Source organism: Hyperolius riggenbachi, chromosome 7 (genome assembly GCF_040937935.1).
Source record: "Hyperolius riggenbachi isolate aHypRig1 chromosome 7, aHypRig1.pri, whole genome shotgun sequence".
In the NCBI taxonomy this organism is placed as follows: Eukaryota; Metazoa; Chordata; class Amphibia; order Anura; family Hyperoliidae; genus Hyperolius; species Hyperolius riggenbachi.
Window position 1 is genome coordinate 165,329,880 of NC_090652.1, and position 26,281 is coordinate 165,356,160.

General features: G+C 43.5%; 1 protein-coding gene across 1 annotated transcript in view; it reads left to right on the forward strand.

Moving 5' to 3' along the window:
* The window catches only part of LOC137526122 (dynein axonemal heavy chain 7-like), a 127,547-nt gene that overhangs the window by 93,098 nt on the left and 8,168 nt on the right, over positions 1-26,281 (forward strand). The window contains exons 12-13 of the mRNA XM_068247342.1: positions 3,885-4,154; positions 25,311-25,438. Coding sequence (XP_068103443.1) covers positions 3,885-4,154; positions 25,311-25,438 — 398 coding nt within the window. The remainder of the gene's footprint in view (positions 1-3,884; positions 4,155-25,310; positions 25,439-26,281) is intronic.

Consider the following 26,281-nt stretch of genomic DNA (forward strand, 5'->3'; position numbering starts at 1 on the left):
AGCCAAGGCATACCAAGGATCACCGAGGAGGTCGCCATTTTGAGAACAAGAAATTGAATTTGTTCTCTATGGAGAATACCAATCTGACATAAGAGGACAGGAGTCTGCGATAGAGATCGTTTTCCCTGCAGTGGTGAGTCAAACACTGCAGTAAGGACTACCTGCTGTCCTAAAGACTGGAGAGGAAGACCGAGCTGTACTGTAAAATCATAATCCGTAAAATTGGCTGCTGAACCTGAGTCTATGAATGCCGGTGTATCCTGGACCTGATCTTCCCAGGTAATAGTACACGGAAGGAGCAACCTACAATCTCCTGTTGGAACAGCTGAATCGCCTAAGGTGGTACCACCAACCACCAAAGAGCGATGTAAGGTGTCCGTCTACTTGAGACAATTCCGAACCCCTGATCTGTCTCCGACGATGGAAAACAGGATCCTGAACGAGAGCTCAAAAACTCTTTCAGACTTGGAAATTTTTCTCGAGTTATCCTGAAAAGGTGAAGGACCTGGCCCAGCTTTTCTAATAATCTTACCCTGAGTCTCTTTCTGATATCGAATTCGGCGATCAATTTCAATGGCCAAAGATATCGCCTCGTCAAGAGATCTTGGTTCGGGATGGCCCAACATCAAATCGGCCACAGCGTCAGATAGTCCTGATAAAAAACAATCAAGCAAAGCATGTTGCTCCCATCTAGTAGTCACCGCCCACCTTTTAAACTCTGCTGCATATCTCTCTACAGTATTATGAGTTTGTCTGAGGGCCTTAAGCTTCCTCTCTGACGTTATAGCTAAATCGGGATCATCATATATAACTGCCATAGCTTCAAAGAAACCCTGAACAGAGGCTAAAGCTTCATGGTTATCTGAAAGACTATAGGAACATGCCTGTGAGTCTCTTGATAACAAAGTTTTTAACAAAATGACCCTCTGGCTCTCTGACCCTGAAGCCATGGGGCATACTTCAAAATAGGAAAGGCATCGATTCTTAAAATTTTTTATAATCAGACCTATGCCCAGAAAATCTCTCAGGAAGAGGTAGTCTGGGCTCCGGAACAAGATGGAATGGCACTGGTATAGTATGTGTTGGAATGTCTTGCAAAGCCTCAGACAGTTGGAAAATCTGAGTCTGTTGAGTACTGACTGTAAGGGATAGTCGGTCAATAGCTGTAATCAAGACTTCCACATGACCAGCCAGTGTATCCATGATATCTGGTCTGCTGTTCTGTAACGATTGGGTGCTGCAACTCAGACGTCTGATCATTTGTGATCTGCAGAATCACCAATAATACAGACGCTATACCTGATTATGTGGTGATCTGCAGTATCACCAATAATACTAGTAAAGCTAGCTGAGAGTAAGGAGTGGTGTTTGGTGCAACAGTAAATAATTGGATAGATCTCACCAGAGGAGCTGGTGAGTACTATCTGCAAGAACAGTGCTAGACCTCACCAGAGGAGCTGGTGGGTACTAGCTGCCACACAGGCTAGACCCTACCAGAGGAGCTGGAGGGTCTACAAGTTTGGCTAAACCTTACCAGAGGAGCTGGTAAGGAACTGACAGTACAATAGACTGGATAGTTTAGCAAGACCTTGCCAGAGGAGCTGGCAAGGTACTAACTGCACAAGTGACTGGATAGTTAAGCAAGGCCTTTCCAGAGGAGCTGGCAAGGTACTAACAGTCACTCAGAGAGGTACAAGTGAGTCTGAACCTCACCAGAGGGGCTGGTGGGTTCTAATAGCTAGAGTCCCTCACTAGTGGCAAGGGCCCACTAGTGAGTAGAGTAGTCAGACAGGCAAAGTTCAATAACAGGCAGGAAGAGACAGTACCAAAACGGCAGGCAAGAGAATAGTTAATATCAGGCAAAGGTTCAGCAACTAAAGTCAGAAAGGCAGAGGTACAGAATCATTTAGCGATAGCAAGGTCAGAGAATAGCCAGAATCATACACAGGTAATCAATACAATAACAATTCTTAGTCTGGTGTGAAATCCTTGGTTTCAACACCTGGAACTAGTCTAAGGTCTGAGCGCTAACACGAGTGTATTCGCAACAGCAGACGAGTTGCCAATGATCTGCGACGGCTTAAGAAGCCGAGGAGAGCCCAGCGCCACACCCCCTAATAATCAGCCAATCCGGGCGGTGCGAGTCACTCCTGACGTCAGCCGACCAGCAGGTCAGCTGACGCGCCTTCTTCCAGCATAAAGGTCCTGTCTCCGCGATACAGAGACCCCATGAGCAATAGACAATGCTGTTCCCGGTGTGCTAGACGCCGCCGGGACGGATAAGGCCTGTGAACGGGGAACAAAGGCGGCTGCGGGTATAACATACGCATCCGCAGCCGCAAAGTCTACAGATGTTACAGATGTTTTGTATTGCTTTGGCTTTTGGATATGAGCAGCACAATGTCGTTTAAATGTATTGAATTCACTGGATCATTTAAATAAGATGTGCGTTGACCAATCTTTTTAGTTTTTTTTGTAACGTTGTTTAAAGAGACTTCCCTGTCTGTGTATGGCAGACAAGGCGGGGAGGGGGGCATTAAGAGGTTTACATGCACGTGCTGCTGGTCACATAATCTACTATTATGTGCGACCGAACCTCTCTCACCTGAATTTTGCTTAAAGTGGATCCGAAAACTTTTACTTATTGCATAATTGTGTTCCTTACATATAGTTTATAGGGCATTCCTCAAGCCAAATACTTTTTTGTTTTGTTTTAATACGCTAATTCCCTATAAACTAAACAAGCCTCGCCCACAGCTTTTCACAGTGCCTTGACTGTAGCAAGGGCTTATGGGAGCTCAGTCTGGGCAGGAGGAGGAGGAGGTTACTAGCCATTGATTTCAGAGGCAAAGGGGAGGAGGGAGGAGGAGAGGGGACTGAATTTACTCACAGGCAAGCTGATTGCATCTCCAGCCCTTAGCCTGTGACAATGTGACAAACAGAACATGGCTGCCCTCATTGTATCACAGGAATAAATATTCATAAACTTTTTAAGCTGTTTGCAGCTTGATATGCTGTGTAAACTATCTAAAGTTTAGATAAGATATATAGACAAGTTACTTGTTATAGTTAGTTTTTCATCTATGGATTCGCTTTACCTTACTAGCAACTCCTGCTAGATTTGGTACTGCAGACAGGGGTGTATACTATTACACTTGATTCGCTGACAGGCTGTCTGTGGACCAATAAAATGGCAGATTGCTGGCTGGGACTGAGCATTGGCTTCTCTTGTGTTTTGCATTCAGCGTTTAGATAGAGGCAGTGTGAGTGGTGGTGGTGGTCAGAGGCGCCCCGAATGCGGCTTTTAGTATTCATCGGCACTTTATTTGGCCTGAGGAAGTGGACGAGGTTCCCATGAAGCATGTTGCTTGTGCTTTGTACAAATAAACAATGAATTTTAAGTGAATTTGTCATCTTTGAGGTAAGCCACCTCATTTTTTTCAATTTTATTGCTTTTAGAGTATTTTATATCCATTGGGTGCCTCTTTCCCCTTTTTCCTGGTGGTGGGAGTGCCGAGCTCACCTGTGCTCCCCATCTTGGTGTCGCATATGGGTTTGGGGTTCCCAGATGGTGGAAGAGCCCGGGGCCTCATTTATCATGTGTACCAGTGTTTCTGTCTGTGTATGACCCAAGGAAGTGGATTGCCCTGCTAAAGGTGTCATCATATAACCTATAACTGTGTTTAATATAGCTCGGTGACTAACCTAAGAAGTTTCTTTCTGAGAGTAAGAACTCTCAACATCATTATTATTTTAATGGTTTTAGCTTCACATAGTGCCTGTAATTAGGATTAGTATTCTAGTATCATTACTGAAGGTAGAATGATTCCATATTTTGTTTTGTTTTATATTAATATATTAATAGTTCTTTATATTTCAATCAGGATCATCAGTCAAAAACGACTTTGAGGCCAATAATCCTAGAGGAGATTTTAGAAGAACACAAAAGAAAAGTGAAAGAATTTGTTGCTTTGGAGAGCTCTTTGCCACAGGAACATTTAAAAATGTATGACAAGTATAACTTCTTGATAACCAAGCAGGCAGATCTGGATGTTGATCATTTTTTGACTGAGGAACATACATTTGAGGAAATAATGAGAGAAGCTGTTAAATATCAGAAGCTGACAGAGGAAATACAATACAATTCAAGAAAGGTATTGTTTTTATTTCACTAGCAAAGTTCCAATTGGGTACTCCGTTTGAGGTTAAATGTTTTAAATTTAAAAAAATATTATTGTTACTTCTATCTTAAAGTAACACTACAGCGGAAAAAAGTTTATGATATAATGAATTGTATGTGGTAGTACAGATAATTAATAGAACATTAGTAGCAAACAAAAGAGAAAACAATTTTCAATTACCGTATATACTCCCCTATAAGTCAAGAAGTTTAGTAATGACTTAAGGTATAAAAGTGTGTGTGTGTGTGTGTGTGTGTAGGGGGGTGCTGGGGAGAGGGAGAGGGGGGCTCCTTTCCATGGTGGTGGGAGGGAGGGGGTTTTGTGGCAAGCTGCTGGGGAGAGACCAAGGGGGAGGGGCCCCTTGCCATGGTGGTGGGAGGGAGGGAGGCATTTCAGCAAGCTGCCTGCTGCAGCACTGCGCGGAAGGGGAGAGAGATGCTGGCTGCTGCAGCTCATACATCCAGTTTGACACAGGGGCCACACAGCCAAAGGGACACAGTATCCACTCAGCTAGAGGGGCCACACTGCCAGTGAGACAAAGGCGAACACAGTGTATCCAGCGCAGGAGACTTGGGCACACAGGGAGTAACTTCGGCGCCGTCAGAAGACGGAGCTGAAGTTACTTTTAAAACACAATCATTCGGCTTCCAGCAGTTGCTGGAAACCGAACTATTTTTATTCCCCACTATTCATGGCGGCCTGGAGGGGGAATAGTATTTAATACGCCCAGGATTTGTGCAGCAGCAGGATCAGCCATATACCAGCTGTACCCTGGGCCCAAGTCTCCTGCGCCGATTCCTCTCGTACGTGGACAAAGGGCCACACAGGTAGAGGGGCCACAGTGACCACACTGAAAGGTGACATACTGGTTCCCAAGAACAGCCATTAACGCCAAGTCCCCAAGTGCAGCCCTTACCTTTTCTGGTTAGACTTATACTTGAGTCAGTAAAAAATTGCAGCTTAAAAGGGTCAAATGCTGGGGCCGACTTATACGCGAGGTATCCGAGTATATATGGTATATATCTTTTTGTTGTTGTTTAAATATTGCATCATTCTGTCATATTTGTAATTACAAACCACACTCTGTATTTTAAAGTGGGAAACAGAGCAGTGCTAATGGCTGTTTGAACTCCCTTGCAGTAAAACTTTATTAAAGCTGTGTCCCACTGTTTCTTTGATGTATACGTCAGAAAATAGGATTGTCTTGACCCAAATTGGGTCAGAGAGCTCAGAGAAGCTCTTTTGCACTGTACTGGAAACAATATGAGACTGTTCTTTGCTACTAATGTTCTATTTCTTAGCTGTACTACACATACAATTCATTATATGATAAGTTTATTCCCTTTATTCCCTTTAATCCCCCTTTATTCCCTTTAATCCTACATTTTGTATACCCAGTTATGTCTATTTAAGTTACTGTATTTGTGAAAATGCAATAAATAGGTCCGGGATTTAATTACCAGTATATATTAGTATAGTATATCACATCATCCTTGGGGATTTTAACACTCCCATCGATGAACCCAACAACTCTGTCGTGACCCGGCTACTCACCATAGTGAACTCCCTTGGCCTATTACAACACACCAACGACCCATACTGCAGGTCACATTTTCTACCTTATACTCACTAAATTCACAACCATTAAACACCTTGACATCGCACCCTTCCCGCGCTCAGACCACCACCTTCTCACCTTCAACCTCTTCACAGAAGGCACCACCAAACCACCTGCCCACCCACCTGGTGGATAGCAGCGAGACCTACGTCAGCTCAACCCTAGTGTCCTAGTTGACTCCTCCATGCCCTTTCCTCTCTCCTCACCCAAACCTCTCTTAATCTTGCTGCAGCTCAGTATCGTCAAGCCCTCCATTGGCCCTAGAGGAAGCTGCTCCCCCAATATTCTGCCGCAACCGGCCCCCTAACCCCCAGCCCTGGCACATCACCTATACTCGCAAACTCCAAAGGGTAACACATGCCAATGAACGGAAATGGAGAAGAACTTGATTTAACGAGGATTTCCTACAGTACAAGTCTAACCTGCAGCCTTTCCACACTGCCCTTCACCAAGCTCATCAGAGCACAAGCTTCCAAACCCCAGTGTCTCTTTGACACTTTCAACTCCCTGCTTAAACCTACCCCCCACCCTCCGTTTCCTCCCTCTCTGCCACGGATTTAGCCACCCATTTCACCAACAAAATTGTCTCCATTGGTCAAGAAATATCCAACCTTCAATCCTCACCTCCCACCCCCTCCCATTCAGCTCCTCCTCCACCCTATCCTCCCCTCACCGCCTTCACTCCTACTATCACTGAGGAAGTCAATCACGTACTGCAGACTTCCCATACCACTACCTCCCCCCTGGACCCCATCCCTTCTGACTTACTCCGTCCTCACTTCCTGGATTTGACACCAGTCCTCACTGCCCTGTTTAACCTCTCCCTATCCACAGGCACCTTCTCCTCAGACTTCAAGCATGCCACTGTACTACCCCTGCTCAAGAAACCCTCCCTTGACCCCTCACTACCATCCAGCTGCCGCCCTATCTCCTTCCTCCTCTTTGCCTCAAAACTCCTTGAGCGTCTGGTTCACAAACGCCTAACCCAGTACCTCAATGCCAACTCCTTGCTAGACCCACTGCAATCTGGATTTTGGCCAGCCCACTCAACCGAAACAGCTTTCACCAAAGTGGTCAATGACCTCACCTTAGCTAAAGCTGAAGGCAAATACTCCATTCTCCTCCTTCTTGACCTTTCAGCAGCTTTTGACACAGTGGACCATCCCCTACTTCTCCAGTACCTCCAGTCCAGGGGCATTCATAACCACACCCTGGCCTGGCTTTATCCTACCTCTTCAACCGCTCCTTCACAACCTCCTTCAATGAGTTCTCATCCACCCCCAACCACCTCTCAGTGGGAGTCCCCCAAGGCTAGCTCCTTGGCCCCCTAATGTTCACCCGATACACATCCTCCATTGGCAAGGTTAACTCCTCCAGGGGTTTTAACTATCATCTGTATGCAGATAACACCCAGATCTACCTCCACACCCCTGACCTGTCCACAAATCGCACACCACTGTAGAGGTGCAGGACCATAAGCACAGTCAATAATAAATCCAGAAGGTCCGCACACTCACTGTAGACCAAGTCCGCTTTTATTCAATGAACGTGACACAATTCTATTCCATAGACCAACAATTCGATTTGGGGCCTCGAGGGGTCCCCTTTGTCAAGGTAACAACACAGAATGGTGAACATTCACCATTCATTGGTCTATGGAATGGAATTGTGTCAGGTTCATTGAATAAAAGCGGACTTTGTCTACAGTGAGTGCTCAGACCTTCTGGATTTATTATTGCCTGACCTATCCACCACTACTATGGACAAGGTCTCCTGCCTGTCAGCCATCTCCTCCTGTATGTTCGCTAGATTCCTGAAACTAAGCCTAGACAAAACAGAATTTATGATCTTCCCGCCCCGGCCATCCCTGAACCTTCCAGATGTGCATGTCACTGTTAACCAAACAACCATTTGCCCTACCTCTCTAGCCCACTGTCTGGGTGTCACCCTGAACTCCACACTCTCCTTCACTTCCCAAATCTAAAACCTCACAAAGTCCTGCAACTTCCACCTCAATAACATCTGCAAGGTCCGCCCTTTCCTGACCTCTTTCACTACCAAACTCCTCATCCATGCCTTCATAATTTCCTGCCTTGACTACTGCAATGCCCTCCTGTCTGGTCTCCCTATGACCTGAATTACCCGCTGCAGTCCTTTATGAATGCGGCAGCCAGAATTATCCACTCCTCCCATCGCTCCACCACGGTGGCTCCCCTCTTTGAATCCCTTCACTGGCTTCCTATCCAGTCCAGAATCAGATTCAAGATACTGTGTCTGGCCTACAAATCTGTCCACAAAACCTACCCAACCTACATTTTCAATCTTACTCAGAGGTACACACCTAGCTGCTCACTCCACTCCTCCAATGAACTTCGACTGACTGTCCCCCGCATCACCCAATTCCATGCACGCCTCTAGGACTTCTCAAGAGCTGCTCCAAAACTATGGAACTCCCTAACTCCCCCATTAGGGTTCCCCCCTCCTTTAACATCTTTTTAGAAGGTCTTCAAAACTCACCTTTTCACTCTGGCTTACCCCCCTCACTGGTGCTCTAAACCAGCAGCTGAACGCTGGTCCCCTACCTTTCGTGTCCCTATCTCTCCCTCTAGATTGTAAGCCTTCGGGCAGGGTCCTCCTCCTTACATCTCCTACCGGTTCATGCACCTCCATTACTGTACACCCATTCTATGGATCTGAGTGAACTCTTGAGTGAACTCTACTTGCCTAATCTCCATGCTTCCATCCAGTGACTGACTAAGCATTATCTTGTACTCATACTGTGCTGTGTGATCTGTTTTTCATGTATTCCTGCATTGTCTTATTGCTGTATGTCACCCCTAAATATTGTCTGTAACTTTAAAGAGGAGCTGTCAGCCATACTATCTCAGGAAAAAAAACAAATATATAAGTAGATAAATACTTGCTCTACTTACATAACAGATGTATTGCACTGTCGACGTTAAGATTCCTGTGAATTTTATAAAGGAAAAGTAGAGAATCCTATTCTAAACAGTTTCCATATTTACTGTGGCTATTTTGAAGCCACAACAGTTTTTTTATGCACGACAGTTACTCTTTAACTAATGTCCAGCGCTGCATAATATTTTGGTGCTTTATAAATACAATAAATAAATATAGTAAAGCAGACACATTTATGTGACGGTATCACCTCTAAGGCCTGGTTCACATTGGCGTTCGCCGTCAGGATTTTCCGGACCGTATACTGTACAAACGGAACGGACGTTCGGCGATCCAATGTAACTCTATGGATCCGTACACACTCGTCCATTCCTCACTGACCGGATCCTGACCAGATCCGAACTCTGGGCTACGGTCCGGATTGTTCCAACCTGCTCTATTTTTGCCGTACGTTTCATCCGGCCGCCGCACCCGGACCGGATCCTGACTACACCATCCGCACAGGAGAAACCAATGAGAAACTGAAATGACACAACACACTGGCTATAAAATCCGGCCTATCTACCCCACTTCCGTAGCGTTTTCTATGGTGATTTTGGATGGTGACACATGGGCTTAGCATTGGAGGATGGGGGAGGTGTGTTTAGAGGAGTCTGGGTGTTTTGTGGAGGGTGGGGGTGGTGTGTTTAGCTAGGTGTACAGGGGTGAAGTGTTGTGGGGGTGAGGGTGGGGTGTTTAGGAATGGTGGGGGTGGTGTGTTTAGGTCTGGATACTACAGGGGTATGGACATCCGGGTATAGCTGTAGAACGTCTCTGGGTGTCGTCTAAGGTCCTGGTAGAGGGTCTGGAACTCTCCCTTCCTTTGCTTTCTCATGAGTAGAGGGTGCACCCACCATCTTCTGCGAGGAGCACGCTTCCTTCCTACATAGTAGTAGGTAAAAATTAAAAAGGAGACAATTCCCAGATAAAATGAGTAAAAATACACTGGATCCATGGTCCAAACTGCATTCTCTCTATCCAAGGATGGTCTCCACACGTCAGGCTGTCTCCAACAATGACTCCAGGGCTTCTGCACACCTCCCAGACCCCAGTAATTTTTTATAGTCTTATCTCTTTAAAAAACGGATCCGGATAGCAACCGGATCCGTAACGGATGAAAATCCAGGTGCAAATGGACCGGATCCTGACTGCATCCGGATTGCAACCTGATGCATCCGGACTGGATCCGGACGGAACGGATCCGGACATCTGGTCCGTTTTGGTAAAATCCGCAAATGTGAACCGGGCCTTACAGTCTGCTCTGCCATATTATTTCCACTGATCTCAGGTACTGTATATTGTAAAGCACACATTTTACAAGCACATGTTAACCTGCTATTATTGTGCTAATATTAGAGCAAACATCGGGTGTGTGCCACTCTAAGAAACTCTTGTGCAAGAGCTGTATTATTCTACAAGTCCACTGTATTCATACAGCACAGTTTAGTTTGCGGCTTGATATTGACAAAAGGTGCATTGTCATCTAAAATAGCGTCACACCATGTTAAATACTGTTTGTTGTGAAGGATTTGGGGAATGTGGCTGTTTTGCTCCTTTTACAAGTACAAAGAATTTTTCTTAATAGAACTTCAGTACAGACTGAATTATGTTGTATGAGTACTGTGAAAATGTTACTTTTTTATTTAAAATATATAAATTCTATATGTAATGCATGTATGAAGTTTTACCATGGAGTGTTGCAAGCTGAAATCTATTGGCAACCACTGTATTAGGGCAGTGTTTCTCAGTATTTTATGTACCCCTTTTTGAGAGCCTATGCTCCCCAGGTACTCCATGGTATGGTAAATATTGTACCCCTTAACAGATATATTTAGTAGTAGTACAAGTAAGTAGAATTTATTTGATTCTTAATTTCTGACAACTAAATTTTCTATATTAATTAACTCCATCAATCCCAAGTACCCCCTGGACCTATCAGAAGTACCTCCTGGGGTACACCTCCTACATGTTGTGGACCTAGGTGTTAGGGCAGGGGTGCCCACACTTTTTCGGCTCGCGAGCTACTTTAAAATTTGCCGAGTCCAGGAGATCTACCAACATTTAGGTATCTAGGTATACGTGTCTTCAGTATAGGTAGATAGGTATAGGGGCCTTCAGTATAGGTAGCAGGTATTTTGTAGTTAGGTGTAGGTGCCTTCAGTATAGTTAGCCAGGTATAGTGTAGTTAGGTGTAGGTGCCTTCAGTATAGATAGCCAGATGTAGTGGCCTTCAGTATAGTTAGCCAGATATAGTGTAGTTAGGTGTGGGTGCCTTCAGTATAGTTAGCCAGGTATAGTGTATTTAGGTGTGGGTGCCTTCAGGATAGTTAGCCAGGTATAGTGTAGTTAGGTGTGGGTGCCTTCAGGATAGTTAGCCAGGTATAGTGTAGTTAGGTGTGGGTGCCTTCAGTATAGTTAGCCAGGTATAGTGTAGTTTGGTGTGGGTGCCTTCAGTATAGTTAGCCAGGTATAGTGTAGTTAGGTGTGGGTGCCGTCAGTATAGTTAGCCAGGTACAGTGTAGTTAGGTGTAGGTGCCTTCATTATAGTTAGCCAGGTATAGTGTAGTTAGGTGCAGGGGCAAACGCAGGATTTTTAAGGGGGGGGGGGATTCCTGAAAGGTCCAGAAGCACTTATGTCCCCGAGTGCTTCCGAATACAGGTGGCTCCATAATGCCCATGCACAAAAGTGCGCTGGCGTATTACGGAGCTGCCTATCTTTGGTAGTACTCAAGGACACGAGTGTTTCTGAGGGCTTCTGGTAGCAGCAAATTTGAACAGGGGACAGCGCTGGAACAACTCCCCGAGAGAGGAACGGGAGATAGACTTAGTTTGGACAATTCAGTGGAATATGCCACATAGTGTCACATAGCGCAAGTGATACCCATATGATGCAGGGATATAGGCATCTGCGGAAGATGGCGGTGCTATATAAATACTAAATAATAATAATGTGCCTCACCAGGATTGCACTTTTATTTAGCTTTCCTGTATGACAAGAAGACACAGACACTCAGCACTAGGGGAAGAGGGAAACAAAGGTGAATGAGGGAGGGCTGGTGCACTCCAAGGGTGCTCCTGAGCGTTTTTCAAATCGACAGTGATTTGAAAAGCGCTTGGCTAATGTTACCCTATGAGGGTGTTCCCACAGAAGCGTTGTGATTTTTTCAAAATCACAAGTATACTGCATGTAGCATTTTTTTGAGCGATTCATTCAGAAATCGCTCTCAAAATCGCTTCACAAAATCGCACTCACTAATTGCTAACAATTGCTATTGTGATTTTGGCGTGCACTAGCCCAGAGAGAGGAGGAGTGGAGAGAAATTGAGAATAGCCTGAGATGGAGCAGAGAGCTTATCTGTATTGCAGTCCCACATCACACAGAGGCTACTTGCCTGTAATTGGACTTCTGTCCCTGCTGGTGACCTCTCACACAAGTCAGAAAGCAGCCCTCCTGGAGTCTCGGGACTGTCAAAAACTTTTCACCTTGTATAACACCTTATCAGCACATGCAGTCATTATAACAATGAGGAGAGACCAGACAGATTTTTGTCCCCGGACGCTCCAGGCAAGCTCTGCATCATGCTGTGTATATTTACCAGCTTGCCTGTCCTCTAATCGCACTTTTATCAGCTAGCCAAGTATTTTACATTGCTACAACAACAAACCTAAATACACCAGGCACTGGACTGGCCCTAAATCTCTGAATGAAAGGCGGCCTGGGGGGAGATTGCCCCCCTTCCAACCAGCACTTTGGGAAGGGGGAAAACGATGGTGAATGTGGGAGAGAGAAGGAGTGGAGAGACTGAGATAGAGCAGAGAGCTTATATGTATTACAGTCCCACATCACACAGGCTACTTGCCTGTAATGTGTCTCCTGTCCCTGCCAGCCAAATCCCAAAAAGCTTTATTGGCAGGACCAAATACATTTAGCATTGGCAAAGCAAAAACAAAACAACATGGTGGGGGGAATTGTGGGAATAGGGGAAGGATATAGGTATACCGTCCATAGGGGTGTGGAGGATGTAAGGGATGGTCAGCCTCTCACACAAGCTGCAGGCAGCCCTCCTGGAGTTTAGGGACTGTCAAACTTTTCAACCTGTGAAATACCTTATGTAGCTGTCTACATGCAGTCTTTACAATAGTGAAAGAGCTGAGTTTTTCCCACAGACCCTGCAGGAAGCAAGCCTTTGTATATTTACCAGCTTGCTTTAGTGATTTCAGGGAATTTTTTTAAAGGTACAGGAGTCTCAGTGGGGATTCCATACATCCGTAACCCCTGTCTGAATATGCCAGTTAGGTGTGGGTGCCTTCATTATAGTTAGCCAGGTATAGTGTAGTTAGGTGCGGGTGCCTTCAGTATAGTTAGCCAGGTATAGTGTAGTTAGGTGTGGGTGCCTTCAGTATAGTTAGCCAGGTATAGTGTAGTTAGGTGTGGGTGCCTTCAGGATAGTTAGCCAGGTATAGTGTAGTTAGGTGTAGGTGCCTTCAGTATAGTTAGCCAGGTATAGTGTAGTTAGGTGTGGGTGCCTTCAGTATAGTTAGCCAGGTATAGTGTAGTTAGGTGTGGGTGCCTTCAGTATAGTTAGCCAGGTATAGTGTAGTTAGGTGTGGGTGCCTTCAGGATAGTTAGCCAGGTATAGTGTAGTTAGGTGTGGGTGCCTTCAGTATAATTAGCCAGGTATAGCGTAGTTAGGCGTAGGTGCCACTTACCTCCCTCCAGTTCCAGCGGCGGTGTCTGGGGCTCCTCTTGGTCTCCCCTCCTTCAGTTGCGCTGGCTAGAGTGCAGATGGGCACTCTAATGAAGACCCCGGCGAGCGAAGGGGGCGGCGGGCAGTGTGCATCGATGCATTGTGCCCAGCTCCGCCCCCAGCTATGACGTCGCGGCGTCCTCCTCTCCCGCCGTACCGCTTCTCTCATCTCCGCCTCTTCTGATTGGCCAGCGGGCGGCAGCAGAATCTGACAGCTGACAGCCGCAAAATGTAACATGACGAGATCTACCAAATAGGCGGTCGCGATCTACCGGTAGATCGCGATCGACCTATTGGGCACTCCTGTGTTAGGGCATCCAGGGTTTTGGAAAACTTTAGCAAATCCTGGAACTTCAACTACACAAACTAAGGTTTCTAGTAGTAGTTTAAAAGGTTAAAGGAGTACTGTAGGGGGTAGGGGGAAAAGAGTTGAACTTACCTGGGGCTTCTAATGGTCCCCCGCAGACATCCTGTGCCCGCACAGCCACTCACCGATGCTATGGTCCCCGCCGCTGGCTCACTTCCAGAATTTGTGACTTTAAAGTCCTTTAAATATTAACGCCATGATTTAATTCTCTTTGTGCATAGTTATTGTTGTTTAGTGCTGACTTCCTGCGAATTGAGTATGGGTTTTTACAGTTTTTGCTGTATGTGACTAATATGAGCATACGCTAGGACAGTACCATTTCCAGGACTGTACTACTTAAAGTCAAGTCAGTATTAGCATCTAGAACCAGCCAGACCAGTTCAAGCACCTAGCAGTAATAATATATACCAGGCCAGAACCAGAGAACAGTAAAACCAGGTCATTGCCACAAGCAAGCAGTAGCTAGCTTTACCCCGCCTGTACCAGCATCTAGAAATATCAGGATAGTACAGGCAGCATGCACCAGCCTGCAATTTTAGACAATCAGCCAGCACTATCTAGCAATGCAAGGTCACCATCAGTAGCCGATACAAGGGCACCAGCAGCCAATGCCACCAAGACTAGGTGAATTTGCATGACCAAACAAAAAAAACAAAAAACATGCTAGTCAGATAGACAGAAAGCTAAAGCCAGCAAGCAAGCCTAGACAACCAGCCTTGAAAGCCTTTGCATCACTAACAGATATCTAAGATAGCAAAGAATCAGTGTGTAGCAAGCACCCATGGAGGGAAAGGTGATGTGCTGTGACTTGCAGTGCCTCTGCACACTCAGGCACTCCAACAACTTCTCCGCAGTCAAGTCAGCACCATCCAGTAGTATTCAAGCTCTTTATTGTTAAAAAGGTAGCATAACAGGCATCACAGCGACAGCAGCGCTGTTTCGGTCCGCAGACCTTTTTCAAGCTGTATCGGGCAGTGTTACACTATAATGCACTCTCTATGCGTTTAAATAGTTACCTCCCAGACCAAACGCCAATCACAGGCATGATCCCTCAGCCAATCAGACACTCTAGATGGCCAAACGGACCACATAGGGAACTGCAGTCTCTAATATGCAAATAGAGACATCCTATAATAGTAGAAAGAGGCACACCCCCCATAGAGCAGACTAGAATGAAAACCGCTCATTAAGTATGTAAATATATACGCTGCTGCGCACTAACTTACAAGGCGCTCAAAGCGGAACTTTCCGGCGTGTTAGACCCGCCCCAGCCACTTCCTGCATCCAGTAACGTCATAATGAGGTCTGTTCACGTGATAACACGTCACTAGGGGGCGTCTCCCAATCTCCATAGCAACCTATAACGCGTGTATCCGGCTACCAAGCCGGCATATCACGCGTCTAAAGAAATGCACATGTTAGGATAAACAAGCGGCTTATGAGCAGAGACTCACCAGCCGGATCACGCTCGGCAGCGCTGGCAATATCATTAAAAACAATAAGGGACCTCTTTAACGCTTCTTGGCTCCAGGAATCTTGGCATGACAATATTCATTTCTGCAATAAAAGAGACATATCAAAATAAATATACAATATTAGCATAATAGACCCCTCCCCCAGCAGAGAACACCACCAGACATAATCCCCATTATATACAAGGCAAAAGATCGTATTCCTTGTTAAGGCCCCCCTCCCCATGGTTCCCAACTTGCGGATCCATCTTGCTTCTTTAATAAGCAACAGTTTATGACGGTCACCTCTCCTCGGATGTTGTGGTACATGGTCAATTACCTGCACTTTTAATTGAGTGACCACACAATTAAGCTTAACCTCCCTGGCGTTCTATTAAAACCGCCAGGGTGGCGGTGCAGCACTTTTTTTTATATATATTTTTTTTAATCATGTAGCTAGCCTAGCGCTAGCTACATGATAGACGCTGTGCAGCGGCTTCCACCAACTGCTTCCGATCGCCTCCAGCGATCAGAGCAAACAGGAAATCCCGCTCAGAATGGGATTTCCTGTTTGGCTTCCCCTGTCGCCATGACGTCATCCACATCATGGCATCTGGGGGAGTCCCGATCCACCCCTTAGTGCAGCCTGGCAGTGATTGGCCAGGCTGCGCAAGGGCTCTCGGGGGGGGGGACCCTCTAACGCGGCGGGTAGCGGCGAATCGACACAGAGTGGCGGCGATCGGCTTGTACACGCAGCTAGCAAACTGCATGTAACAAAGCAAAAAGTGAGAAAATCGGCCCACCAGGGGCTGAGAAATCCTCCGCGGCGGCTTACCCTGAGCTCAGCTCGGGATTACCGCTAAGGAGGTTAAAAGGGCTGGGAACCTTTCTACCAGTTGGTCAATGAAAGTTCCTGATATTTCAGTCACTAGAGAGTACTAAAGTCTTAGGAGAAACTGTTTATGATCATCAAAAGAGATGAGAGATCATCAAGGTTATGATCATCAAAAGAGAATGATGGGTGTATCTGGTGAATGAAATTCAAAGGACCAACTCATGGAACTGAAAAATAAAAGACAGAGAAATCAAAAGTGCCAATATAGTGCAGTATTCCAGAGAATTAGATAACTGGTACAAGAAATGCTACTTACAAGATTGAATTGCTGAAATGCATCCACAATAACATGCATATAGAGAATTTTGTCTCCACTTGGATATGTAGGAATCTTCTTCGCTGTATGGCTGGTCGTAGTCCAGCAAAAAAAAAAAAAAAACCTGCTGAATCTAATATCACAGAAGAGGCCCCTAAATAGGGCAAACAAACTAAAATAGGTTGTAAAAGGCACCCAAACAATTATGAACAGCTGGTGAGCAGTATGAAATAAACTATTTTACCTCGGTAGAGGAAGGATAGTAAGAAATACTCGATTTATTGGACACTTGAAGGATGGCACATTTTTCAGGCCTTTCCCGTTTCTTCACGTTATAAAAATACAGTGTCTGTAACTTGAGCACCTCAGACTTGGAATGCCCTATGGGTCCTCATAATGGAATGATGTTCATTGGACAGACTAGTCTAACATTGAATTATTTGGACACCATAACAGAGGACATGTTTGGTACAAACCAATTACAGCATTCCAGGAAAGAACATCATACCAACTGTTAAGCTTGGAGGTGGATATGTCATGGTTTGAGGATGCTTTACTGCGGCAGTACCTGACCAGTTCATCATCATAGAAAACACCATGAATTCTACCATGTATCAGAGGGTGCTTGAGGAACATCATAAGACCATCTGTATGAAAATTAAAGTTGACAAAGAACTGGACCCTGCAACAGGACAATAACCCAAACACACAAGTAAATCTACCAAGGAGTGGTTGAAAGCTAAGAAATGGAGAGTTGTGGAGAGGTTCAGTCTAAGCCCAAATCTCAATCCCAGTAAAATGCTGTGGGGTGACTTGAAGTTGGCTGCTTCAACATGCAAAAATTCCATCAAACATCCCACAGCTTAAATAATTCTGCATTGAGGGGTTGGGGAAACTTTCCTCAGACCAACATCAGAGAGTGGTAGATGGCTACAAGAATGATCTTACTGCAGTTGTTTCTGCCAGGGGATAATACTAGCTATTACGGGGTAGGGTGTGGACACTTTTTCCTGAGTTAGAATACACATTTTAGTTGATATGTTTTTTTTTTTGTTTCAATTATTTTTATTGAAAGTTTTGTAATAAAAGGAAAACAGTTGTACACATAACATTGTTTACAGTCCAGTACAAACACAGTGGCAATAAAGAGTATTAGACTTATTGCGGAACACTCAAATCTAATAATAGAACATACAATGAAGTGGAATATCCCACCGTCTAAAATTTTCCAAACAGTAACAGTAGCAAAAGGTCTCCTTAATAAAATATAGCTCCCATCAAAGTATTATTAATCCATATCAAGAGCGTCTAATGCTGAAGATTAAACAGAATGATCTCCAGGGAGATAACAGAAAGGAAGTCTGCCATCCTTCATTAACCTTAAAAGCCGGATGGGGACCACCTTTTATTATTATTATTTATTGTATTTATAAAGCGCCAACATATTACGCAGCGCTGGACATTAATTTAGGTTACAGACAATATTTAGGGGTGACAAACAGCAATATGACAATACAGGAATACAAGAAAACCAGATCACACAGCACAGTATGAGTACAAGGTAATGCTTAGTCAGTCACTGGAGGGGAGCATGGAGATTAGGCAAGTTAGGTTCACTCAAATGCATAGCATGGGTGCACAGTAATGGAGGTGCATGATCAGGTAGGTCACAAAAGGAGGAGGACCCTGCCCAAAGGCTTACAATCAACCTTTATCTATATGTTTTGCACTCTTAGACAAAGAACCTGTCCTCCAGTGAGGTCAGGACTGCTTATTAATTATAAGAAACTGGGTTCGTTTCTAGTAGGGTGCTAAGTGCAATAAAGAGTCCCTTAGGGAAGGGGGAGTACTAGGTAAATTACCATTCAAAGACCTTCAACAAATTCAGATTGGTACTTTTGCTGTGTTCGTTAGCCATCGTTACATCTACATTAAATGTAAATAGATATAGGAGAAGAAAAGAGGTCTGAAGTAAGAAGTAGAAAGTAGGTGAGTGAAGACAGAAGGAAAGATTTGAAAGGAAGGTCAAGAGACTCCAGAGACGAGGGGCGTGCCGGTTAAGCCTCAGTACGCAGAATATCTGCGCTCACGGTGCGCTTTCTGGAAGAGATCATTGATCACTTGCCATTGTAATTTGTTCAGGACTTAAAAAATAGTTAATTAAAGGGTCCCAAGTTTTATGGAACTTTTTCATACTGTCGTTCATATGAGCTCTCAGCTTCTAAAAGAACAAAATGTTGCCAAGTCTGTTTTTGATAGCTTCAAAACAGAGGGATCGGGTATTCCATGCTGCTGCTATTTTAATTTTAGTTACAGTAAAAATATAATTAAGGAGGGCGTTTTGTGCAGAGGTTAAATGTGGGTAAGGGCAGCCCAGTAAGACATGAAGCGGATTTTGCGGAACCGGGGCACTAATCAAGGATGATGCCCAAGTGCAAACCCTGATATGTGGGCAAAAGATCCTACCATTTTACATCCTCTAAAACAGTCACCCGAGCACTTCTTATTGTACTTGGACACTCTTTGTGGGACTAGATGCCATCTGAATAAAAGTTTATAGTTTACTTCTACCAGGTCCGCATTTATTGATATCTTAGGGATATTGTCCCAGATATCACAAATATCAGTGTAGTCAATCTGGAGACCTAATTCTTCCTCCCATTTGAGTATATATAGGGGTTTACTTTGCGAATGGGTGAGAGTGAGTTCCCGATATATAAGCGAAATAATCCCTGGGGAACGGGGATTAGTGTCACAAATATTTTCAAAGAAGGTTCTGCTCGTTGGGGAGTCTACATTTGTGAGGACTGTTTTACAAAATGGGATATTTGTATATATCAAAATGATTCAGCGGGAGTAATTGCAAACTTTTCGCGTAAATAGTCAAAAGATTTAATACCCGTGTTAATGACAAGATCTTGGATTCTATGGAGTTTAGTGGCGACCCACCATCGATACGGGCTGGAAGAGTGTAAGGCAGCCGGGAATGAAGGGTTACCCAGGAAGGAAAGGAGTGGCCTGTGAGCTGACATTAAGCGACCAGAGTATTTACAGCTATCCCACACCTGAAGGGAGTGCTTTATGATAGGATTATTAATCCTGGTGCGATGTTCTGGTGTGAGCCAGAGAAGATTCGTAATGTTTATAGGTGTGATAAGCTGGCTCTCCATGTCCACCCAGGCAGGTCTATCGTTTTCTGCATGCCAGTTGGTCAAAATGGCCAACTGGGCTGCTTTGTAGTAGTGAGAGATATTAGATATTAGGTACTCCCATCACTCCATCCCCCCTCAGACGATGTAGGTAGAGTTTTTTAAACCTAGGTTTTTGAGCTCCCCAGATAAAACCATTGATTTTCCGCTGGAGGGATTCAATAAATGCAGAGGGCAGGGAGATAGGCAATAGTCTAAATGCGTACAGTAACTTGGGAAGCAAGGTCATTTTTATAGCCACTATTCTGCCTAACCAAGATATTGAATACCTCTTCCAGCACTCCAATAAGTCTGTCAGTTCCTTCGCAAGCAGGGGGAAGTTGTGTTGGAAAAGTGTATCATAGGAATTAGTTAGATAAATGCCTAGATAAGGTAGTTTGTGGGATCCCAATCAAATTCAAACACATCCTGTAATGTTTACATCAATTGAGATGGAAGGGAGATATTTAAAGGGGTTCTTTCGCGAAAAAAGTAGGCAGTTAAAAAATGTGACAGATGACAGGTTTTGGGCCAGTCCATCTTTTTAAGGGGGATTCTCAGGGCTTTCTTTGTTTTCAACAGCATTTCCTGAACAGCAGTTTAACTGCCAAAATAGGAAGATACCAGCCGGCCTCCCTAATCACTTGCACACTATTATGTCAGTTAAATTTTGCAACTGTTGTTCAGGAAATGCTGTTGAAAACAAAGAAAGCCCTGAGAATCCCCCTTAAAAAGATGGACTGGCCCAAAATCTGTCATCTGTCACATTTTTTAACTGCCTACTTTTTTCGCGAAAGAACCCCTTTAAAGCCTTTGATTTTGCCGGATTGACACAGAGCCCCGAGACTATACCAAATTGCTTTAAGATCTTATTTAGAGCTAGGATTGATCTGGTGGGTTGTGAAATACAAACTATTAGGTCGTCAGCGAATAGGCCCACTTTGTGCATTCTCTTCCCTAATGGTATGCCATGTATCTCTACGCAATTTCTTATCTGAATAGCAAGAGGTTCAATCGATAATGCAAATAATAGAGGCGAAAGCGGGCAGCCTTGACGCGTTCCTCTTGATATAGAGAAAGGAGGTGATTTGAAGCCATTGTAGGTTACCTTTGCTTGTTGATATGTTTTTAATGAGTAAATTCAGTTAAATTCTTGCTGTTTTCCTGCAATGAAATCATTTTCTTTTTGCAGAGATAAATAAAAACAAGATCACACATCAATGTGTGAACATTTCTTAGTAAAGAACTGACTATTTAATGAGTACCTAATGAACAAATAACCTTTATTGAAATGCCTGCTGGTGGCTGTTGCTGTAAAAATCTGGTTGTGTGAACAGCAGTTGACCAATTTAATCTGATAGTTGCAAAATATTAAACAGAAGATGATGGAATGCAGATCCCTTCAGCATTGCAGCACTCACAATACATAATCTGAATTACTGAAGGAAGAAAACAAATTACGGTATTTGTGCGTGTCTGTTTCTTCTTCTTCTTCCTATAGTAAATGTTATTGTTCTCAACAAGAATCCAAACCTGTGCTCCTGCACACCTAGTTATTGCACTTACGAATATTACAGGTACATACTATCAGCAACGTGAATTCTCTTTTAGTTTGGTTTGCGTATACAGTAGATTCTTCAATAGGCAAATAAGATGGCTTGGTATACCCATTTTCATGAGAATATGCCACAGTCATGATCAACGCAGTCAAAAGCTTTTGAATAGTCAATAAAGTAAAAGTAGACATTATTCTGGAATTCCCTTGATTGCTCTATTATCTATGGGATGTTGCTAACATGGTACCTTGTGCATCGTCCTCTTCTAAAACCAACTTGCACATCTGGCAATTCTCTCTCCATATTTTGCTGCAGTCTGGCTTGTAGAATTGTGCTTGCACATCTGGTAATTCTCTCTCCATATATTGCTGCAGTCTGGCTTGTAGAATTTTGCTTGTACATTTGGCAATTCTCTTTCCATATATTGCTGCAGTCTGGCTTGTAGCAGTTTGCTTGCACATCTGGCAATTCTCTCTCCATATATTGCTGCAGTCAGGCTTGTAGAATTTTGCTTGCACATCTGGTAATTCTCTCTCCATATATTGCTGCAGTCTGGCTTGTAGAATTTTGCTTGCACATCTGGTAATTCTCTCTCCATATATTGCTGCAGTCTGGCTTGTAGAATTTTGCTTGCACCTCTGACAATTCTCTCTCCATATATTGCTGTAGTCTGGCTTGTAGCATTTTGCTTGCACATCTGGCAATTCTCTCTCCATATATTGCTGCAGTCAGGCTTGTAGCATTTTGCTTGCACATCTGGCAACTCTCTCTCCATATATTGCTGCAGTCTGGCTTGTAGAATTTTGAGCATTACCTTGCTAGAATGTGAGATTAGAGCAACTGTCTGATAATTGTGAGATTAGTGAAACTGTCTGATAATTTGAGCACTTTTTGGATTGGAATGTAAACTGACCTTTTCCAGTCCAGAAGCCACTCTTGTGTCTGCAGTATTTGTTTTTAAATGAGTAGATTTACTTATTGTTAATATGTGTTGCTGAGGGGTGCAGTGATGGTTAGGTTCTGCATTAGCCAACAAGCTATCTTCTACATGCAAAAGTGGTGAAAGGCAAGCTCAATGGAATCCTGATCTTAGTTAAATATTCTACAGTTCATGTTTAGATTCAGTGTAGGACAGCAATATGGGTGTGGTCTTGGTGTAGCATTGTAGATTCAAATTGTTTACAGACTTATGTGAATAATAACTTTTTCTTCTTTTTTATAATTTTAAAGGCAGTTACTTTTGCAGACTTAGCATGTGTTTGAGCTGAGGTACTTTGTTCTTTGATGCATTGTAGAAGAGGTCATTGTCAGTGAAGATATGAACTTTTTTCTCTCAAATGAGTATTTTGATTTTTAACTGGGCATGTGCAATGAGGCTGCATTCGTACATGGGTGGAAGCATGGCCACTGGTCACGAGAACAGATTTTACAGGGTCTGGTTGAATATGTTCAGATGGACCCAGCATTGGAACAGAGGATTAGAAAACAAGACAAGTCACAAAACATTTATATCAAGCATTTCCCCTGGCAGACTCAAAGCATTTTCAGGGCTGCAGCACTTAGTGTGTGCTCCACGGGCAACCAAGATCATTAGGAAGCCTTGTCCAAAGCCTGCTTTTTGTTTTACCTACTGGATTTGATCCCTGGTCAAAGGCTTAAATCCCAAATCAAAGGCAACAGCCTTACCAGTACCCTATTCAGCTGACTGATGATATGGGAATCCCAAGGACTGTCCTACAAATAAGGTGAGTATCTAATTTTTCTTTTATAAATTTCTTCAGATACACTTTAAAGAAAATGCCTCAAAACAACATGCAGCAGTAGCAGAGCTCCCCCTGGGAGGGGGTAATGACACAAAGTAGAAAGATGAACATAGTACTGAAAAAGCTCACGGATGCTCCTGAAGCCTGCTAAATTCAGCAGTCTAAAGATGGCCAATGCAGCTGCTCTCAAGGCAGATCCGGGAAGATGAGCAAGAAGATCACACTGGAGAAACCAGCAGAGTGGTATTTTATGCTGATATCACTGCAGCCAAAAGCTGCTTTATGCAGAAGCTTTAATAAGGTTACCAGATGTTGTAAGGAGGCACACATTGCTTATCAATGGAGTTCCCCCACTAGGCCTATTACCACCAGAATAAGACAAAACTATATTGTGAGCGCCTGCAGAGGGCTACCAATTATTACAAAGTTGGAGTGCACAATCCTTTCCATCGCATTTTCCTTTGACTCTATGGGAAATCTCATGCTTACTGTCATGATAAGTGGGGGTGGCTGGATCCAGAAGGTGCTCACAAGAGATTACTTAATTACATTTACCCCACCACCAACAACATCACCATGATCAACTGCCCTTGCTTAGTCCTATAAACAGTGTACAAACCACTGGGAGCTCAATCATAAAATATTACTAACATGGTATTACACTCCAAGTAAACTTGCTAGATTTCCAATGTATTATCTGATAGATGCTGGAGGAACTGCAAAGGGCAAGGTAAAATCCTTCACATATGGTCGGAAGGTTCTTACGTTACTATTCAATGAACCCAAGTATCTGCCTGGATATCAAAAATAACTGTAATAAGTGTGGTGGTACATTTAATGGCAGCCACATTATTTACCAGTAATCAGTAATATATTACAAATTTAAATTTTCACTAATCAATATACCCTTAGCAACTAAAATGGCCATGTCAAGACACTAGAAAGGCTTTGTGGTCCTTTCTTTCCAAGAGATCCTAGAAATAGCATATACCAATTATAAATATGAATACACACATATGGCTGCCATGGGAAAAATTGCACACTTTCAGAAATGTTAAATCTCAGTAAACTTACAAAAGATTTTTATTTGAGCACAGACAACGCATTTCGCGGGTCTGAGCACGCTTCCTCCGGCCAATACAGTGCCAAATGACAGAAATCATGTAGCATAGGGAGCCTCTCAGAGAGGCTCCCTATGCTACATGATTTCTGTCATTTGGCACTGTATTGGCCTGAGGAGGCTCCCTATGCTACATGATTTCTGTCATTTGGCACTGTATTGGCCTGAGGAGGCTCCCTATGCTACATGATTTCTGTCATTTGGCACTGTATTGGCCTGAGGAAGCTCCCTATGCTACATGATTTCTGTCATTTGGCACTGTATTGGCCTGAGGAAGCTCCCTATGCTACATGATTTCTGTCATTTGGCACTGTATTGGCCTGAGGAAACGTGTTGCCTGTGCTCAAATAAAAATCTTTTGTAAGTTTAAAGAGATTTTGTCATTGAGGTAAGATACCTCATTTTTCTTTTTCGTTTCTAAACTGGTTTTAAAAGCTTTTATTCAAATCAGGGCGCCTCTTTCCCTTATTGTGCATAGTTATACCCCCGTACATGTTTGTCCGAGGGGTGGTGACAGAACACCCGTTTTACCACGTTTGATGTTTTGTCCATCCTTTTTCATCTAAGAGAGCAACCGCAACCAGGTCCGTCCAGGACCACCCCGAGTGGAGTCGGGTTTATGGTCTCCACCTGCTTCCTGTGGTCGGTTGCCCCTTGCAAACCTCCTTTGTGAGTAGCCCTTTCAATCAATTGATTTCTCCACACACCTATTATTGACATACTGCACTATCGGGCTCCCTTTTTTGTCTCCTGTATTTTATTCTATAGGGTGCCAAGACACCCCAACCACAACTGTTTATAGAGGGTTTAAGTTTGTCTTCCCTAAATAAGAAAATATAAGAGATAGATCACAGTTGAATTTACACACTTTGCAAACTTGTACACCTTAGATTCACATATGTGATCAGAGATTTATAATGCACATGTACTTATTTTGTGCAAGGATTGTCTGTATCAATTATGTACTTCTTCTGTGATCATCTCTTAACAAAAATTATTCTTTAGCACATAGGCATATTTTTTGTATTAATGAGCACTATAAAATATGAACGGCCTCTCCGTTGCCTTGTAGCATGCCTGTTCTGTATTACTGATGCTGTAGTGCATAAATAATAGATGATTAGAAACCTGTCCTGGTTGTTTAAGAAGAACTATAGTACATAACACTGCTTACACAGTCTTTTTCCACTGTTTTCTCTGTTTTCACAGTTTATTCGCCTAGGGATGTTTGAACTTCATTGTGATGAATTAATCAGAGCACTGGCTAAACGTTCAGAGGCTATTTGTGGAAAACTGATAGAGAAAATGTTTCAAGATCACCAGGACGCTAACAGAAGGTTGGTTCTCTGCTATCATTTTTATCTCATGGTCACTGGTTTAGGCATTGCCCTGCAGTGGAAATTGAGGGGTAGATAAGTTACAGAACACTCAAAAGTCAGCTGTATAATTGGGGTCAGTCTCTCTCTGCTAGGCTTTTTGACACTTCAATTGGATCATACTTATTTGAAGTGTAATACTCCGAACAGGCCTTATTTTAGTTTTGGATAATATAGGAAGTAGTTAGAACATTTTTTTTGGGTTGACTCTTTGTTCTGGAATATGATACATATTTTCTTATTGTTGACACAAACAGCAAGGGAAACAATGCAATTTCCTAACCCTACTTCCTACTTTGTGCAGTGTTTTAACTGGGGTGGGAAATTGGCATACAAAAACATAATATTGTCTTTTTTAATTTTGAGAGTTAAGAAATATAAGATGTAGCTATTATGCTAGTACTTGAACATTTGTTTCAATAAAATGCTTTTAAAACTAGAAAAACAAATAACTCATCTTCAGATTTATATGATGTTTCCATACATATCTGATATCTAACCTGGATAGATCCCCCACCCCATTGGTCCTGCACCGCAACCTACTGCTTAATGATATCCAGGATCACCTCCACCAACAGAATGCTTTAAATCAGACCTAAACTCTTGCAATCCATTCAAGCAGCAATTCCACATGGGCACCAGTTAGTTCATACTGTCACTTTTAATAGCTTAACTTTCATCATGATGAAATAGTAATAGCATTGTGTATTAACATCAATACATCACCAATCCCTGTGGCAACTCCCACAGAGACCCTGACGGTTGACAATTGTTTCACTGGGTTAGCTTCCTCACGGACCGCTG